Source organism: Berkeleyomyces rouxiae (genome assembly GCF_048999995.1).
Source record: "Berkeleyomyces rouxiae strain 22BRR77 chromosome Unknown BrBRR77_ptg000009l, whole genome shotgun sequence".
In the NCBI taxonomy this organism is placed as follows: Eukaryota; Fungi; Ascomycota; class Sordariomycetes; order Microascales; family Ceratocystidaceae; genus Berkeleyomyces; species Berkeleyomyces rouxiae.
This window is the reverse complement of record NW_027396499.1, coordinates 379,955-398,104: the sequence shown is the minus strand read 5'-3', so window position 1 is coordinate 398,104 and position 18,150 is coordinate 379,955. Positions and strand designations below refer to the sequence as shown.

The 18,150-nt window shown below is 54.7% G+C and overlaps 7 protein-coding genes across 7 annotated transcripts; 5 read left to right on the top strand and 2 right to left on the bottom strand.

Annotated features, from left to right (window-relative positions):
- Window positions 1-929: 929 nt before the first annotated feature.
- On the bottom strand, window positions 930-4,485 carry BROUX77_006695 (uncharacterized protein; the record flags this gene model as incomplete). The annotated part of the gene is made up of 2 exons (XM_073751707.1): window positions 930-3,223; window positions 3,291-4,485. 2 exons carry the CDS (start codon window positions 4,483-4,485, stop codon window positions 930-932), a joined length of 3,489 nt encoding a protein of 1,162 aa, XP_073602842.1.
- A 1,569-nt stretch (window positions 4,486-6,054) lies between these two features.
- Window positions 6,055-6,746, top strand: BROUX77_006694 (uncharacterized protein; the record flags this gene model as incomplete). Its single annotated transcript, XM_073751706.1, has 2 exons — window positions 6,055-6,079; window positions 6,157-6,746. 2 exons carry the CDS (start codon window positions 6,055-6,057, stop codon window positions 6,744-6,746), a joined length of 615 nt encoding a protein of 204 aa, XP_073602841.1.
- Window positions 6,747-6,869: 123 nt separating this feature from the next.
- On the bottom strand, window positions 6,870-9,065 carry BROUX77_006693 (uncharacterized protein; the record flags this gene model as incomplete). The annotated part of the gene is made up of 2 exons (XM_073751705.1): window positions 6,870-8,236; window positions 8,294-9,065. The coding sequence occupies 2 exons, from the start codon at window positions 9,063-9,065 to the stop codon at window positions 6,870-6,872; spliced, it is 2,139 nt and encodes a 712-aa protein (XP_073602840.1).
- A 630-nt stretch (window positions 9,066-9,695) lies between these two features.
- On the top strand, window positions 9,696-12,134 carry BROUX77_006692 (uncharacterized protein; the record flags this gene model as incomplete). Its single annotated transcript, XM_073751704.1, has 4 exons — window positions 9,696-9,910; window positions 9,983-10,243; window positions 10,923-11,052; window positions 11,121-12,134. The coding sequence occupies 4 exons, from the start codon at window positions 9,696-9,698 to the stop codon at window positions 12,132-12,134; spliced, it is 1,620 nt and encodes a 539-aa protein (XP_073602839.1).
- A 699-nt stretch (window positions 12,135-12,833) lies between these two features.
- On the top strand, window positions 12,834-13,699 carry BROUX77_006691 (uncharacterized protein; the record flags this gene model as incomplete). Its single annotated transcript, XM_073751703.1, has 2 exons — window positions 12,834-12,883; window positions 13,000-13,699. 2 exons carry the CDS (start codon window positions 12,834-12,836, stop codon window positions 13,697-13,699), a joined length of 750 nt encoding a protein of 249 aa, XP_073602838.1.
- A 559-nt stretch (window positions 13,700-14,258) lies between these two features.
- BROUX77_006690 (uncharacterized protein) lies at window positions 14,259-14,903 on the top strand (the record flags this gene model as incomplete). Its single annotated transcript, XM_073751702.1, has 1 exon — window positions 14,259-14,903. One exon carries the CDS (start codon window positions 14,259-14,261, stop codon window positions 14,901-14,903), a length of 645 nt encoding a protein of 214 aa, XP_073602837.1.
- A 1,119-nt stretch (window positions 14,904-16,022) lies between these two features.
- BROUX77_006689 (uncharacterized protein) lies at window positions 16,023-18,150 on the top strand (the record flags this gene model as incomplete). Its single annotated transcript, XM_073751701.1, has 2 exons — window positions 16,023-16,586; window positions 16,699-18,150. 2 exons carry the CDS (start codon window positions 16,023-16,025, stop codon window positions 18,148-18,150), a joined length of 2,016 nt encoding a protein of 671 aa, XP_073602836.1.

Below are 18,150 nucleotides of genomic sequence, written 5' to 3'. Positions count from 1 at the left end.
AGTGAGGAGAAGAAGAAGAAGAAAAAAGACAAATCCAGCCAGCACGACATGCCACGAAAACGAAACAAGACAAGGAAACTGAGGCGAGCAAAGTTGAAAAAAAAAACACGACTAACGACATAAAGAATAGAGGCATCGGAGCATAGAAAGACATAGAGAGTTGGGAAAAAAAAAAACGCAAAGCAAGGCACGAGAGATATAACGAGGTGGAAAAGTAGAGCAAACACGAGTTTATAGAAAGGATAGAGAAGGGAAAGGAGGAAACGGGGGAGGGGGAGGGGATTGGAGATACTAGAGAGCGTATATATGTGTCTGTGTGTGTAGGGGGGATATCAAGGTGCATCATTCTTTATCCTCGACGGGAGGACGAAGGATAAAAAAAAAGAGAGAGAGAGAAGGTGGATAGGTGGAATGTATACATGAACAAAGAAAAAAAAAGTTCAGGGTGAAGAAGAGGGAAATCATCACATGTGCACAAGAAGCAACGGGAAGAAAAAGTAAGGAAATAGAAAGAAGAAATGACAAGAGAGCCAAGGGGGAAAACCCAGCCATCACCGCGCTTTGCCCGTATCCAGACTCTCGCTCTTTTTCACCAGCCCCTTTGCCAGGGCCGGCGCACGCATCCTCCTTGCAACGCCGGGCTTCGGCAGCGGCGCTGTGCCAGACGAGACAACCCGGCTACTAGCACCAGAGGCGGTAGCGGCAGCAGAGAGAGACGCCCCCGTGCTGCCGGCCAGCGGCACGGGAAGCGTGAGCGGCGTCGATGGCGCAGCAGGCACCCAGAGCCGCGCGGGGGGTCCGCTGCGTGATTGAGCGCTGATAGTGCTGGTGGTGATGGTGGTAGAATTAGGGCCGGCGGCGCGGGCTTTGGCGGAGCTAGGAGGCGTGGTCGCAGATGGTAGCTTGGTCAGTGGGGGCGGTCGGGGACGCTATTCCATATCGCCACCCACTGCGATGCTCATCTGCGACGACTTGAGGCCCTGGTCGGGCGAGCCGGCTGGGAGCCCGGCTCGCATGTTGATGCTGACGGACTGGCGCGAGGGCGCTTTTGCAGCAGCGTCGCCGGCGTCCGAGGCCTTGGTGGTAGCGGCGGAGTCCTGGGAGTTTGCGGCAGCGGCAGCAGCAGCAGCGGCTTCCATCTTCTTCTTTTTCTTGGCGAGAGCAATTTGCTCGCGCAGGGGCTTCTTTTGTGGCGCCGAGATCTTGCCGGTTGCGGGCAGGCGGGGGCGTGGACGGCGCTGCTTGATGGGCAGGTCTTCGTCTTCGATGAGCGGCTCGCCGTTGCTGGCGTGCAGCTTGGCGAGGAAGAAGTTGCGGACGAGGCCGACTTCGTCATTGAGAGTCTCGCGCGTGACGGGCGTGTGGGGCGGGAAGGGGGGAAGGATGTCCATCTCGGTGGTGCCGGTGGTTTGTGTTTGTTGGTATTGGCTGCGCATGCGCGACTGGAGAAGGTGCAGAGGTACTGAGAGCATATCAAGCCCCAAGTCCTTGTCAAGGCCGAGCTCGCGGAAGCCAAAGAAATCTTCGCCGAGGTCTTCAGCAAAATCACCACTCACGAATTGCTCGGAGCCATCGTTGAAGGCTCCCACACCGTCGACGCCGGCTTCGGCTGTAAGCGCAGGTCGGAGAATGTCGGTTAGGTGCTGCTTCATGCGCTCGTGAATTTGAGATAGTTTACTACTAAGACGAAATGTGTCGTCGGTCACGTAGGCCTCGAGTGTAGCGATGTCGTAGCCATTCTCGTCCAAGGTATGCAGGACTACTTCCTCAGGAGTATAACGTGGCTTGTATGTGGTTGGTCCGTCGGGAAGAGTAACCTGTACCTTGTCGGCTTCATTATACACAGTAAATGTGCGACAGAGCTTCTGGAAGTAATCTGCGGCAATGCCGGTGATTGCATCAATGGCTGATGGTTGCAGCTCTTCAAAGCCCGCGTGGTAGAATATTTTGCCAATAGAGCGTCGCAGGGCCTTTTCGCAGACATCGCCGGCCATTAGAGGCCCATCATCCGTGACAAACTGAGGGGGCACATCGGCCTCAACAAATTGATCTGCAGTTTTGGGAAATTGGTTCGAGTAGACCTGTGTCTGGACTTGCATTTGCTTGACCACTGAAATCTTTGTAGACAGCTTGCGCGTTTCCTGGATTTGGTGAATGTTGGCATCGATTTGCTGGGCAAACTTGCTGTTGGCAGGTGACTTCCATACTGACGAATCAATGACCTTGACAGCCCACTGATTTTGGTTGATGACCTGGCCTTCGCCGTCCTCGATCCATTGAAGATGTGGTGGAATATCGGGAATTAGGCTTTGGGGCTGGTAATATGCTGGAACTACCCTTTCTTCCTCGGTCATGTCGATATTATCTACTAAGGCCTCGGTGTTGGCAGGTTCTTCCTTTGGTGCACCAGCCTCAATGGCACGTACAGCAGCAGAAGCGTTGCCGTCAATCATTTTTTGATTTCGAAGGAAGCGCCGCATGTCGGCTTTCCGTCGCAACAAGGCTGGCGCATCTGGATTCAAGCCAGACTCTTTGAAAAGATGGAAGCGCTCGCGGGTGATGAGGGCACGGCCTTTTTTGGTGACTTGTTTCCAAATCTTGTACTCTTCATCTTCATACACAGCCTGTGCCGTCTCACCGATAGCATGGGTCAAGGCTAGGCCGCTGAGAGACGGACCATCGACATCCATGGCATCACCTTGTGGCCCAACAACGGGAGTCTGCGAGCCAGCGATGGGCGGCGTGCCGCGGACGGAGCTATCCACTTCTGAACCTTCGCGGGCTTTTGCCAGCACACCATTGACCTGGATGAACGGCTTCTGCTCAGCCGGTGTGTTCTCCTTTTCTACGTCTCCCGATCTTCGTACTTTGCTAGCACCCTTTGTAGAAGTAGTACCACCGGCGCGACCCCGAGATGACATGATAGGCTCATCCTCAGAGTCTTCGCCATTGTCGTCGTCACCGCCATTTTGTTTCCGGCGTTCTTCGGCTTCCACTTCGGCGCGAGAACGCACGGCAAGATCGGGGATGAGGGGAATTAGCTTCTCCGCTTCCTTGCGCATGCCATTAGCCATGCGACGGAGAGGGTGGCTCATGTCACGGTTGTATTTCAAACAATTGTCCCAGATAAGGTTCAGGTCGGCAACAAAGTCTGCCTTGGACTTGAAAACCAGACCCTTGAGCTTCTTGGTCATGGTTCCTAGATCCATGGGCTGTTTGATGACTGGGTAGAGAAGTGGTTGTTAATGGGTTGGGGTCAATGTATGGCAGCAGATAATGACCGGACTTACTGTTGTAATAGTCTGGCGCCTCGCGTTTGTTTACTCGTGTTAAAAAGGGAGTCGAATATTCAGTATGCGCCTTGAGCTCGGTCAAAACCTTTTCCAATGCCTCGTAAAGCTCTTCTTGATTTATGTTTTCCTCACTGGCCCATTTGCTTCTGTTTTTGCGCACTTCGTTCATAAGCAAGCGCAGCTCCGAGTCGGTGGCATTGACAACGTCACGCTTCATGTCGATACGGGCAATAAGGTGTTTTAGGGTTAAACTTGATGCGCCCAGATTTGTGCTAGATAGGGTGCCCATATTTTGTGTTTGTGGATTGTTTGTGGTCGCGCCAGACTGGTGACTATCCATTTCGGCCTGCAGCTGCTTTTCAGACTCTTCGAGCTGCTGCTGCTCGAGCATGGCGGTGCGATCATTTTCGAGAGTATAGAACAAAGTGTGGAAGCTGCGACGAGCAGCTTCCTCGGTCGCAGTGCGAACAGCCTCGAGTTGTTTCCGGGCGTCTTCAGAGGATGAAGGCTTTTGTTGTGATGTGGATGTAGATGTCATTGACGATGTCGGTGCCGTTGTGGAGATCGTAGCTATTGATGATGACGATTGCGACGGGTCGGAGGAAGGGGCGAGAAGAACAACGAGGTCCCGGTGTTTTTCGACATGGCGACTGGGCGAAGTTACGGATTGTACAGGCGAGCTACCCGACTTGGAAGGGGACGGAAGGGCACCAGGGCCGGAGGCGTGGGTGGTGGGCTTTTGAGGAGAGCCAGAAGGCGGGTGGCTAGGAGGGCCATTGTCATCGTCGTCGTCATCATCGTCATCGTAGTCATCCTCATTGATGGCTCGTTTGGCCCGTTTCCGCGGCGGTTCTGTTATGGGGGCGTGGTCGGTGGCAGGCGGCGGCAATTGGGAGTGGGAGGCTGCGGGTGGCGGTGACGGGGCACGTTGTGGTAAGGATGCGATAACGTCGAGATCGTAGTGGCCATCGGGGCCGAATATTTGGGAGATTTTGGATTCGGCAGATTGGAAAAGACTGGCGAAATGGGCGCGTCGTTGTTCTTCCTCGGGGTCGACGACCTCGGGCATTAGAGGCGCAGCAGCCGCTGGGGCTGGTGTTCCTAAGCCGTCGACGGGAGTCATCATGCGCGATGGCCCATCCTCAACGGCCAGATAGGATGAGCGGCCTGGGTTTGGGGTGGTGAAGGGCATGGCTCTGGCTGATGGCAATGGCAAGGTCACACCGGCAGGCAGATATATCGGAAAGGAGCGTCTGAATATATGGGTGCGTAGTATGGGGTTAGAGGCTGAGGAGGCTGGCAGCGGCGATGGCGATGGCTGCGGCTGAAAAAAAGATGATAATAAAGATGGAAAAAAAATAGAGTGCACCAAGTACCAGGTCAGTGTATCACACTGCAAGCAAAAAAAATAAGGGCGCGATGTGATGGACAGGCCCAGTAAGCGATATACAGATTGCGCTGTGGAGGGGCGACTTGGCAATCGCGTTTGCGCCGCGGATTGGCAGAAAGACAGGCTCAACAGAACATCAGAATGAAGCGCAGAATTGGGAGAAGCGAACGGTGTATTTTTGGCGACGGATTTGTGGGGTTAAGGACGGTTGGCGATGGCTGATGGATGCGGCGTTGATGCGGAAAAGGAAGACGGGAGGTTGAAGGTTGAAGTGGAACTTGGCACGCTTGTCTGCCATCACGCCGAAAGTGACTTTTCTGGTCCGCTATGGCAAGTCAAGCCAGGAGGTACCAGGGTACATGGACGAGCCGTGGCCAGGTGGGCGGAAACGCGGGCGTGGTGTGTCGATATGGGCGTGCCGGGTCGCGGAGGGGGACCTATGCGGGGCGGGGCGTTCGGGACAGATCAAAAAGCCGGTGCGCAAGGACTGTCGGGGGGGAATACGGGCGGGTGGTGTGCTGAGAGCCCGGTATCCTGTACATGCTGGCGGAGTAGGCGCAAGCCCAGATGGGGGTAGTGGGTTTACGCGCAAATAGCGGTCACGTGCGGAGTCACGCGGGGTCTCGGAACCCTGCTAAAATGCAACGGGAAATGCCTAAATGCACCACTCCCCTGCCCGCGGCGCTGGGCCCGTGGGAAAACCGCCGTAGAGCCCTCGGGCCGGCGACTGCGTTTCCGGTTGGCTTGAGACTTGAATTTAGCCAAAGTAGCCAGAGCACAGAGCAGCCAAAGATGCAGCCCCGCCCTAGGTCACCGCAGGTCTCTCAGCATCTGTCTCATGTGCCTGTAGTTATACAGCGGGCCCCTTCTACTCTATCTAACTACTCCATCCCACTCTGTTCTCGGCCCTGCAGAACTACAAGGCTACACTGCAGTCAACCTATCTAATCGGCCTGAGCTCCTGACTGCACAGCTATATTTCTACCTTAAAAGCCGTGTCACACGCCCATCCCACCGCTTCTCACCCACTGACTCTGACTGCCGCGCAAAACGTCATTCTGCTTGATCCCTCTGCCGTCTTTCCCCTCTGGCACCTGGCTCGACAAGCTCCAGATCTCGGCCTCTTTTCAATACTTAGCTATTCTTGGCACAAATGCCCATGTGCGCCTGTGCCTGTGCACCAGCAAAAAGCAAGCTCCAGCTCCAGTTCCAGGACCAGCTCCAGCTCTTCCTCCCAGGCCCAGTCTCTGCATCCACCGCCTGCAACATCTCCAGCCCCTCTTTATAGAGTCTCACGCGCTGGACCTGCCTCGGCCCTTTACACCACGCAACCAATCACCCAAACCACCCATTGATCTCAGTTTCATCGCCATGAGGATACGACCGCAGTTCGCAGGCAAGTTGCACCCGCTCGAGATGGTCGAGCGAGAGCATTCTTGACCGCGTCTTTTGCTAACAAGCTCTTTTCTACAGCCGGCTTCTTTGTGCTGGGCCTCATCGCAACCTACGCCAGTCTCACACCGCTCGGTTTCGACTCTTACGTCAACCCCAAGATCCTCCATCTGACCACCTTCTTTGTCCTAACTCTCGTGTTCTACTGGATCCTCGACACCCATCGCCGCCGCGCTCTCCACTTTACAGTCGCCGTCTGCACTGGCGGTCTTGGCGTTGGCGCCGAGTTTGTGCAGGCCGTGTTCTCCAACACTCGCCCCTTTGACGCCAACTTCATCGTGGGCAACGTCATTGGCAGCGGCGCGGCTGTTGCACTATGCTCATGGTACCATGGCCGCATGCTCGACCGCCGCCGCCAACGCCGCAACTACGAGGCCGTCCCCGGCGAGGATACTACAGATGTGGAGCTGGGCGAAGGTCATGAAACAGGCATCATCGACGACACCGGCGCCTCTCTCCCTGCGCCATCTACGCTGGAGCAAGAGGTCGACAACTGGGATGAAAACGCCGAAGATAACTGGGATGATGACGATGAAGAGGACGATGTCGGCTTGGGGACCGTTAGTGGTGCGAAAAAGGACGAGCCTGTAGTCAAGAAGCGCACTGATTAAACACACACATGAAAGGAGAAGGCGGTTTCAGTAGACAAAAGAGGCGTCGTGAAAGAGAAAGATTGGTTTATATGTACACACAAATACCCAATGACATTATGAGTTTCTAAACCTTACTTCTATCTACCAACCAAAACCTTCGTTATGCCACTCGACGCGTCGTCCATCCATAACCCATGGCGTAACGCATGTTCTCAAGTCCTTGGCCATTTCTTCCGGACCACAAACCCAAATGGCCACTTTACCATGACCTCCTGATTTGAAAAAAGCGTCTACTATTTTGACCAAGTTGGGTCTTGCTCGGGTATGAATCGGCACACGATGGCTCACCAAGCCGTCGCCATTACGTTGTAAGACATTTCCCGGCAAGGAATCGAAGGACGCATTCACCAGAGGTGCTCTTTCATCCGCTGGTAAGGCACCCAAGGAATTGTCACCAGTAACAAAGATACTCACCTTTGTATCGTCGATTAGTGGTTGCGATCCTCTCACAGCCCACGCCGTCTCGCAGACGTCCCGCACAACCCACACAAAATTGATCTTGGCATCTGGCTTGCTTGCCAGGATTGCACGGTACACGGGCACCGTAAAAGATGCGCCGACGCCTCCAGCCACAAGCAACACGCGGTCAATGTCTGGCTCAACCAGACGTTTTAGATGTTTTGGCGCGGCGCCGTGGGGGCCGTCAAAGCACAGCGGTACTTGTACTTGTGGGGTGCTGGCGAGCTCGGCGAGGCGTTGGGTCATGGGACCGTTCATGATGCGGGTAATCAGCGTTATTTCACTGCTGCCCGTGTCGGCAGCGGTAACAGTGAAGGGACTGAAGATGCTCTCGTATTGTAGGTGGGTAGCAGAAATGATGGAGGCCTCGCTGCTTCGAGCAGCTGTAGGTATGCTGAGGTATACATGTGACGCCGGTGCCTGTGAGAAATGGCGGACTCTAGTTGGCGTTTTCGCTACAATCTTGGCCAGAGAGTTTCCTGAGACGGAAGTGATGGTACACTGGGCCTTGATTGTATAGATACGGCGGACCACAATATCAAGCACGAGCACCGAAATAGACACCACGCAGTACGCACGCACAGGGCTCGTATGTTCGGCATGCAGAAATATCAAGGGCGGAACGACCATGGATCCTATCACATGCAATAGGAAAAACAACCTGTAACTGCGGCGGCGGATCTTCAAGATGGAGGAGCTAGCGAGGGCACACATGGCAAGAAAGGCGACTTCACCCATGAGCACGACAAACACAAAGGGCTTAGTCGTCAGGGTTCCAGCCCAGTAGAAGAAGTTGGTGTAGAATATGGCATGGAGAGCCATCCAGCTGTATACGATGCGGCCCAGAAGGCGATGCCAGCGGTTAAGCTCTTCGTGGGAAGTGCCCAGAACAAAGCTAACCGGGTTTAGATACTTTAGCGTGAGGATGTATTGGAGCGGCATCTGGCCCACAGCAACGACGCCCAGGCGTTTCGTGAAATGGAGATAGTCTAAGAAATGATGTTAACGGCGGAACTTGTTCAATACGGGCTTGTTGGTACACTCACCACCCTGGGTTTCATAGACACTTAGGAACGCAAGTAGGATAGTCCATAGTGTTCCCGTAACCCATAGGTCCCTCTGGCCCCAGTTACAGTCATAGACAACAGCGTCACCCCCCAACCACCACTGGGCCTTGCTGAGCATGAGTCTCCAGCCTGTAAGTTTGCCTCGTCTAGTCTTTGTCGTTGATGACCCGTCTAGGAGATGGTAGCCCTCGCCATGGCCTGAAGCAACTGGGAATTTGCCATCCAGCCTATCTTGCGCCCGCCACGCGATGGAGAGAACAAGTCTAAACAGCCCAAAACCAACAACAACAAGCACAGTTGCCAGCACCGTGTAGTGTGCGTATCTATCGAGGATCACGCGCCGCAGCTTTTTGTCTGTCTCGGTCAAGGCGACGAAACTGAGCGGCCAATCCGCCTCACTATCGCTCATTTTCTTTGCATGTGCCAAGAGATACATGGCAACAGAGACTGGGGAAACCACAGAGGAAACCAGCACCAGGGCCGAAGTCCTAGTTGCAATGTGGCTGGCCGCAGGAGTACGTGGCGGGGACGAACTCGACAAACAGGTGGAAGCCCAGGGCAGCACAGTCTGCAGGTTCAAAAGGTCGGACTGCAGAGAGAAGCCGGGATTGTGTGTTCCAGGCGGAAACGAAGACTGCTGGCTGATATCATCGGCGGCAGAGGAGTCGTCTGGCAGCTGCTTGAGATTCCGGTGCCTCACAGATGAGTGCAGAGCCTCAGGCTCAGGGGCATCGCTAGAGGAGTGCGTCATTTTGAAGGGTGGCGTCACTAAATCAGGGCTTGACTCCTCGTTTAGGGGAAATACGGGGATCTGTCACCCACTAATTCGGGCTGGGTCGAGCGTGGTGGGCTGTGGGAGCTCGCTCTGTGAGGTTGTCAATGTTGCTTTGGCAGTGCTGGAGATGGGGCATAGTCTTGATCTGATAGGCACACGTGCAGGGATCAGGGGGCCGGACCGGGGTTACAGGGGGTGGCAGCCTAAAGTTGGCGCTGCTTAGGCTGCCTACAGTGGTGTTTGATTCCTGCCTCTCGATCTGATAAGCAGGGGACTCATAGGTCCGAGGTCCGGAGCAGTAGCGGAAAACAAGGGTTCTTCGTCAGGAGTTGAAACTTGGGGATGCATTGAAGTAGTTATCGAACATTTCTACAGCTTCTTTATTTTACGGGAACCTGCTCAGGTTGTGGAGGGGCATTGAACCAAGGAAGTCGTGATCTTTGTCTCGCAGTCAAGCCTGAGTCAGCATGTCGGTGTCGGCCTTGAATATCAGCCGCAGATCAGCCGATCAACCTCCCTTGCTCTATCTATTAAGGCATCCCCTGCGGAAGTCTCACGCACTCCAAATGCTTGGTGACATGGCGAGAGACCCTTTTGCTTCCAGCTATGGCTAACTTGGCCCGGATAGCCGGTAGACTTCACCGGCCAATTGGCTTTCTGCAAATCCGCTTTACGCGGTACAAGGCCTTTGGCGACGGCTTTGACGCCGCTGATTTGCAAGAGGCACGAGAATGGGCTAAAAAGATGACACTCGAGATGCTCCCCAAGGGCAACACTGTGTTTGCGCGGTCCAGCGGTCCGGGCGGCCAGCATGTCAACAAGTAAGTAGTTTTGCACCCATCAAACGAAGCTGGTGAATCTTGTTGCTAAAGCCGCATCCGCTCTGCGTGCAGGACCGAGAGCAAGGCCATCACGTCGTGGCCGGTGCACGAGATCGCTGGCGTAGTTCCGCGGCTCCTACGTGCCAGCCTCCGCGCATCAAAATATTACACGGAACGGAGCGACTCCCTGTCGTTTGCGGCACAGACATCGCGGCAGCGGGCGTCCAATGCGGATGAAAACCGGGCGAAGCTTTTCGGCGAGCTCATGCGCATGTACGAGGCCGTGGTTCCTGGCGAGTCGGATCCCAGCAAGGAGCAGAAGTACGAGAAAATGTAAGGGCCTTTTTTTTCCTTTTGTGTTGAAGTTAGGCATGAAATCTAAAGTACAGCTTGCAGAGAAAAATCGTTCCATGAGAAACGCATCAAAAGCAAAAAGCTGCAGTCCTCAAAGAAGCAGAGCCGCCGGGCGTCCTTCAACTGCTGAGGAGTGTTTTGCAGGGCGATTTTAGGGCTGCTAGTTCTAAATACCATAACTACAATAGTTGCAGTTAAAATAACTAATGATGTGCCCCATAACCCAAGCCCATGGCCATGGCCCAAGCCCGCATCTCATTGGCTGGCCGTGACGTCTGGCCCAAAGCCGGCCCCACCGTCTTCCTGGCTTCATTTGATTGATACTCTATGCGCCCTCAGCTTCTTTGCATCTGCACCACACCATAACCATAGACGTTCCGCTACTAGTCGTACCACCGGGGTCTGCTTCTTCTTTTCTTCTGAACCACCCAAACCTGTCCGGCAGTCTACCCTTGGATCGACGCCTGCCCAGCAGATCTTGCCCGACTCGCAGCTCTCGACTTCCCCACGCTCTCTGCCAGGGGCTGTTTTTACTTTGCTTCACCAGTTCTTGATACTGCGGGGTTTCAGCGGGCTGTCTTGGGCCCGATTTGTCTGCCAAAATGACGACAGAAACAGACAAAAAGCAGTCACAACAGCCGTACATACAACCATGCAGATACCAAGTTGGCAAGACTCTTGGTGCCGGGTCCTACTCGGTGGTCAAAGAGTGTTTCCACATTGATACTGGCCGCAACTATGCGGTCAAGGTCATTAACAAGCGCTTGATGGCCGGCCGCGAGCACATGGTAAGAGTCAGCTGCGTAGGGCACTTTGGCGCGCTGCAAGGCTAACCAGGCATCGTTTTCTCTTCTAGGTCCGCAACGAAATTGAAATCCTATCGCGCGTGTCCATGGGCCACCAAAACATCCTCACACTAGTCGACTACTTTGAGAGCGTGAACAACCTCTACCTTGTTACCGACTTGGCGCTCGGCGGTGAGCTCTTCGACCGTATCTGCCGCAAGGGAAACTACGATGAAAGCGATGCCTCTGAGCTTATCCGATCAACGCTCTCTGCCGTCTCCTATCTGCACGACCACGGCATTGTCCACCGCGACCTCAAGCCCGAGAACCTCTTGTTCCGTACGCCCGAAGACAACTCAGACCTGCTGATTGCCGATTTTGGCCTCTCGCGCGTCATGGACGAACACAAGTTTCATGTGCTCACGACCACTTGCGGCACGCCCGGATATATGGCGCCCGAGATTTTTCGCAAGTCCGGCCACGGCAAGCCCGTCGATATCTGGGCCATCGGCGTGATAACATACTTTTTGCTGTGCGGCTACACACCGTTTGACCGCGACACGGACTTTGAAGAGATGCAGGCCATCCTCAACGCCGAGTATCGGTTTGAGCCGGCCGAGTACTGGCACGGAGTATCCGAAGGCGCCAAGGAATTTATCCAGCGGTGTTTGACCATTGACCCCAGCAAGCGCCCTACGGCCCACGAGGCCCTGCAGCACCCGTTCGTCACGGGCGAGTCGCAGCGGGGCATGCAGATTGATGACCGGCTGCACATTGTTAAGAGCAACTTCAACGCACGGCGCAAATTGCACACTGCCATCGACACTATCCGCGCCATCAACAAGCTGCGCGAGGGCCAGAACCTGGTCATGGACGGCCGCAAGGGTACGGCCAAGGCCCGCCAGATCTCCGACTCACAGCCGGTGCCCGAGGATGTCGAGATGGGCGGCAATCTCGACACAGTGCTGACCATGGGCAATGCCCAGGTGCCCGAGGTGCTAAAGCCGGGCGCAGAGGCAAATCGCGTGGTCGAGACGTCCAAGGGTCTCTGGGGCGGGGCGCCGATCAATTCTGAGCGCCGGTGAGATGCCGCATGGTTTATAGAGTGTAGAGTGGTAGTCATGATTTGCGTGTATTTGTTTGTTCTCTCTTGGGCGCGTTTGTATCTTAGTATAGCCGGTTGAAAACCGGTAGCATGCTGTTCTTGGTTCTTTGCTGTCCGTATGAACATGAGGCTTCTGTATCGGGGTGATCTTGCAGATGTCTAAACCTCTGAAATCACATGCCACAAGAATATGGTGCCTTATTTGAATAAACGCTGTCTTAGAACACTAGGGCTTCTAGATCAAGTTTTCAAGGGGCTTTTTTTCTGTCATATAGGGCAGATGCACGCTGTAAAGGGGCGTGGGAAGCCCTGGAACTCTGCTAGCCACAGCACTAGTAGCCCTAAAAGGCCAGTGCCCCGTTGCTATTAATTACCGCTCCAGCAGCCCTGAAGGCCCTGCAGCCTCGGCACCTCCAACTCCAGCTTCTCCGCACAATTTCCCCTCTTGATTGTAGTTGATGAAACAGCAGCGTCAAAACTCTGTATTCACGCATCTTTATCTCTGGGTTGTCGACTCTCATAACTCTATTCTCGCCAACTCTTGCCGCCTGCAGGCTCCTCACCGCCGTCATTGCCACTCTTCGCTTATCGTGATCGTCTTCCTCGTGGTAACACTAAAAAGTCCCGGAAAAAAAAGCGGCCAGGGTCCTTGAGCCTCTCTCGACTACGCCTAGCCACGATGCTCCACGCTCCACCGCCCAAGATGCCGGCGCGGCAGGCCCCCACAATGTGAGTCAGGCTCTTCAGGGTTCTCCTTGTCCTCTGCTTCTTCGGCTGGCCTAAGCTTTTTGCCTCCCGTATCGTTCTCCTCGCCGCCATGGCCTCGCAGCTGACGCCTCTACTAGTCTCACGCCCTCCGTCCGTCTACGGCGCGCCATCCACCTCAATGACGCCCGTCTCGTCGGCCGCATTCTCCGCTCGCATCCTCACCTGCTGCACAACCCAGACCCCAGCATCCTCGGCCGCTCCAACTCCAACCTGCACCTGGCGGCCAGTCTGGGCCACCTGGCCATCTGCGAGGTGCTGCTTGCTGCCGGCCACGAGGCGCCGAGCCCCGCGCTCAACGAGGACCACCAGACGGCACTGATGGTGGCTGCCTCCAAGGGCCACACTGAAGTCGTGCACCTGCTAGCCGAGTATGCGCCGTCCAGCATTGTGCACCGCGATAAGCGCGGCCGCGACGCTGTCATGGAGGCAAGCATGGCTGGCTTCGACACCGATCTGCAGATCCTGCTGACCTATGCGCCTGGTGGCCCGACCAGCGCCGTGCAGAACGAAGACGCTGATGGAAATACTGCCCTGCACTTTGCCAGTAGCAGCGGCAATCTCCTGGTGCTTCGCACGTTGCTGGCGGCTGGCGCCGATGCGAGCAAGCAGAATCTTGAGTGCTGGACTGCGCTGTCATATAGTGCCACAGTGCAGACCGAGGTGTATCTGAAGACGCTGCTCGCGGACGCCGAGAAGAAAAAGAAGCAGCAGGCTGGCCAAGAGGGAGAGGTCTCAAAGAAGGGCATTGCCATGCGGTTTATTGGAGGGGGCAGCTAACAGCATGCCTGTGTTCACGGAATCTTGGAGCGGGCGTTGTTTGCTTTGGAGCGGGTTTGAATTTGGGTTAGAGACGCTAGCTTTTGCTCTCTTGAGCCCCGAAACAGAGGGCGTGGCGTTTGGGTGCTTAGATGGGTTCCTTTGCTCTGTTTGGTAGTTGTACTTGTGTTGATAATTAATATGAAAGATAGCTATGATGGTGTTTGCCAGACTCTTCACTTTTACATGTTTGTGGGCGGTACACCAGATACCATAGCTTGCGGAAGTTTGCGCGGCTTATGATGTTCAAGCCATGTTGAGATCAAAAGTAGAATTTCATCTGATGTTCGCGATCCTGATCACCACGCCTGGGCTGAGTCTTTCAGGTTCAACCATCTCGTGGCTTTAAATTCCGGCCGGGGCCACCTCTCGGAACTCTCACCTGCTTCCCCCTTCTTGCTGAACAATAGCAACTCTTGGATCGTCTTCAACTCGCCAACTCCAGTCTTTAACGGTAGGCTCCCTCGCTTTTGTCTTGCCGTTACTTTCACCTAACTACTCTCACACAACAGCCTTCATCATGTTCAATCCGTACTATTTCCCTGCCCAGTCGTTCTCAGGCGGTATGCCATACTACGGCAACCCTTTCTATATGCCCTCCATGGGTAATAGCTTTTTGCCCTTCTACTGCTCACGCCCACATACTTCACTTCCGCAAATTACCTGTCCGTGCCAGTCCTGTTTCCAGTCTGAGAGTGGCGAGGGTGACACTGAGTCTACGGACTCTAGTTCGCCACCGTGCCAGTACCGGTGTCGGCAGCATGAGCAAAGGACGTTCAACTGGCCACAGGAACAAGACTTTGCCCAGTCCTCGGTTTCACACATACCCTCGGGCTATGTCCACATTCGTGTCTGGCACAGCACCAGAGAGCCGTGGCTGCTACCACCAAACACCACCATCAGCTATTCGTCACACACCATCAGGTGCTCCACGTCTTTGAGGGAGCTGCTGGAGCTGCTGGGTGCTAACAATTCCAGTGCGTCGCGGAACGTGTGCGCCGAGATGTCATTGTCGAACATTGGCCGGTGGCACAAGAACTGGGAGTTTTCGGGCAACGAAAACGACATGATGCAAAAGACACTGACCGATATTGGCTGGGACCGGGCTCACACAGGCGCAGTGGGCAATTCACTCATCGTCAACGTGTGGGTAAAAAAGGACTGAAGGGAGAATAGTCATCATATGTCATAGCAACGTCAATTTAGCCATATTCGTTTCCAGGGTTAGCCTAGTTAAGGGTTCATGACAGACGGCACTTGTCATCGCACCCACTGATGCGGCTCAAGGAGCTGCTAGTAATGTCTAGGACGGGGGCGGTACCTATAGCTGCTAGCTAAACTGTATGGGAAGGACATGTACCTCTGCTAAGCCGTCTTGCCTGTAACTAACTATACATCATTACTTGTAACTATGTAACTAGTCGATCTAGGCAGTATCCGCTCTTTTTTTCTGCCAGTCTGCCATGGCAGTTGCTGCAACAAGCGGCCTGCCCATTCTGGGGCTATTTTTTTCATCCACTTCGTCTAACTGCATATATAGATACCTTTCTTCTTGTTCCTCCTCTTTTTTTTCCTCTTCTTTTCTTTGTCACCTCCCGCCCGCCAACGCCAACGCCACAGCACCGGCCCTCTGCCAATATTCGCCCAATCCCGCCTTTCGGGTTTCGCTGACCTTCTCTTCTCTGCTCACGCATTTTTTCTCTTTTTTCTTTGCCTCGCTGTCATCGTCGTTGCTCTTCAGTCTCTGAGGAAAAACCCCGTCGACTTCGAATTCTTTTTCTGCAGGGCTTCTTATTGTTTGCTTAGCATCATCGATTGTTTATCCCTGAGTCCATTTTGCTCTTGCTTGCTTTGCTTGTCTCCGCTCCAATCCTCGATCTCGATTTCCATCGTCTCCCGCCAATCCCATCCAATTCCTCTGTGACCGCTGCTCCGCGAGCCTCCTCACAAAGCCTTTGGCCCAATTGCTCTTCCCTTGAGACCGACACTCGCCAAGACGAAGACACTCTGTATATTCGCTTGCCGGCATTTGAATACCCTACATTTTTTCCATCCAGTTCTTAACAGCCTAGCCCAGCCTTCTTCACAGACTGCCTTGGCCCGCCTGTTGTCCTGCTCGTTAATCTCCTAAAGAAAAAACATCAGAGAGAAAGAGACCACGAAACTCCGACTCACCGACCCCGATTACAGCTCTTCTGCTTCCAATCGGCCGGCTACATCTCCGCTTCGCAATCTGTAACCCTTGTTGTCCCCTTTACATCGTGTTCTGTGTCTTTCACTAGTCATGGTTCTTCAGTTTGCTTACCGGACCCAAAAGGTGGTCAACGCCTTCGACGCTGCCCCCAGCTACAAGAACGGTGGCTTTGCCAAGTATGAGGGCGCCTCCCGGTGCTGTGCTTATTCACCCTGCGGCCGCTTTTTTGCCTGGTCTTCCAACGAGAGTGTCAGTGTCCACGACTCCTCGTCCGGCAATATTGTCTTTGTGCTGCCCATTCCCACTGTGATCGAACTTGGATTTTCGCCGAAAGGCACTTTCCTGATTACTCTGGAGCGTCCTGGAAAGGATGAGGCTGGCGATGCCGCCAAGAACCTCAAGATCTGGCGTACGGCGGACGAAGAAGACAAGCAGCCTATTGGCCGCTTTGTGCAAAAGTCGCATTCCGAGTTCAATCTCCAGTACACCAACGACGAGAAGTACTGTGCTCGCCTTGTGACCAATGAGGTCCAGTTCTACCTCTGCAATGACCTGACGACTGCTTCACAAAAGCTGCGTGTTGAGGGCGTGTCCCAGTTTTCTCTTTCTCCCGGAGCTTCGCATTCTATCGCTGTGTTTGTTCCCGAGCGCAAGGTAAGTCCAACTTCACTTCGCCTTATCTTTTCACGTTTCATCCCTATTTCTCTACAGCGCCCGTTTTCCTCATCCAAGCAAAAAACTAACCCACCCCCTCTGTCAATTATAGGGTCAACCCGCCGCCGTCAAGGTCTACAATATCCCCATGTTCAATTCTCCCGTCTCGCAAAAGACCTTCTTCAAGGGTGATAAGGTCAAGCTGTCGTGGAACAAGAACGGCAGTGGCATTCTTGTTCTTGCTCAGACCGAGGTTGACAAGACCAACAAGAGTTACTATGGCGAGTCAACTCTTTACCTCCTCAGCAGCACCGGTGGCTACGAGGGCCGTGTGGCTCTCGACAAGGAGGGCCCCATTCATCACTTTGATTGGTCGCCCAATTCCAAGGAATTTGGCGTCGTGTATGGTTTCATGCCCGCCAAGGCCAAGATCTTCAACAGCCGTGCTGTCGCTACCCATGAGTTCCCTACCTGCCCGCGTAACGAGATTTTCTTCTCGCCTAACGGCCGCTTTGCCATTGTTGCTGGCCTGGGTAACCTGGCTGGTCAGGTTGACGTCTATGATCTGGAGAAGGACTACCGCAAGCTGTGCACCATTGAGAGTGGCAACCCCAGTGTTCTCGAGTGGAGTCCTGACAGTCGCTTCATCATGACTGCCACTCTGTCTCCCCGCCTGCGGGTCGACAATGGCGTCAAGCTGTGGCACGTGACTGGCCCTCTGATGTACAATGAGGATATGACAGAGCTGCTCCAGATTGCCTGGAAGCCTGTTGCTCCTCAGGACCTCCCCACTGGTGACCCCACCAGCCCTGTTCCTGCGCCCCATGCCTCGGCCGCCTCGTTCCTTAGCACCCGCAAGACCCCTAGCAAGCCTGCTGGTGCCTATCGCCCCCCTGGCGCCCGCGGTATGGCTGCGCCGCTACACTTCAAGCGTGAAGATGAGGGTGGCTCCTCGCACGTCATCAACGGTGGCATCAGCCAGACCTCTGGCGCCAACATGCTGAACGGCTTTGGTCGTGCCCGTCGGGCTGTCCCGGGCGCTGACTTTGCTGAGTCCGCTCCTCGTACTATTCCTGGTGCTGAGCCCGCCGATGAGAACCTGTCCAAGGCTGCCCTCAAGAACAAGAAGAAGCGCAGCAAGAAGGCCAAGGAGAGCGAGAACAAGTTCCCCGAGCCCAACGGCGGCGTCAGCCTGGCGCCCCCCAGTGCCAACGGCGGGGGCTACAGCGGAAGCCGCAGCCCCGAGCGCCGCAACGGCCAAGGCCAGAACGGTGCGGCGAGAAGCCGTTCGCGCAACCCTAATGTGGGTCGCGCCCGCAGCAACACCGCCAACGGCGGCAACAAGGCCGCACCTGATGCCCCTGCCGCCACAAACGGAACAACGCCCGAGGGTGACACGCAGAATCCTGCTACCAAGAACATTAGAAGTCTCCGGAAGAAGCTGCGTGCCATTGAAGAGCTGGAAATGCGCCTTGCACGCGGCGAGAAGCTGGAGGACACTCAGATGAAGAAGATTGGCACCAAGGACGCTGTCATGTCTGAGTTGAGCGCACTGGGCGAGTAA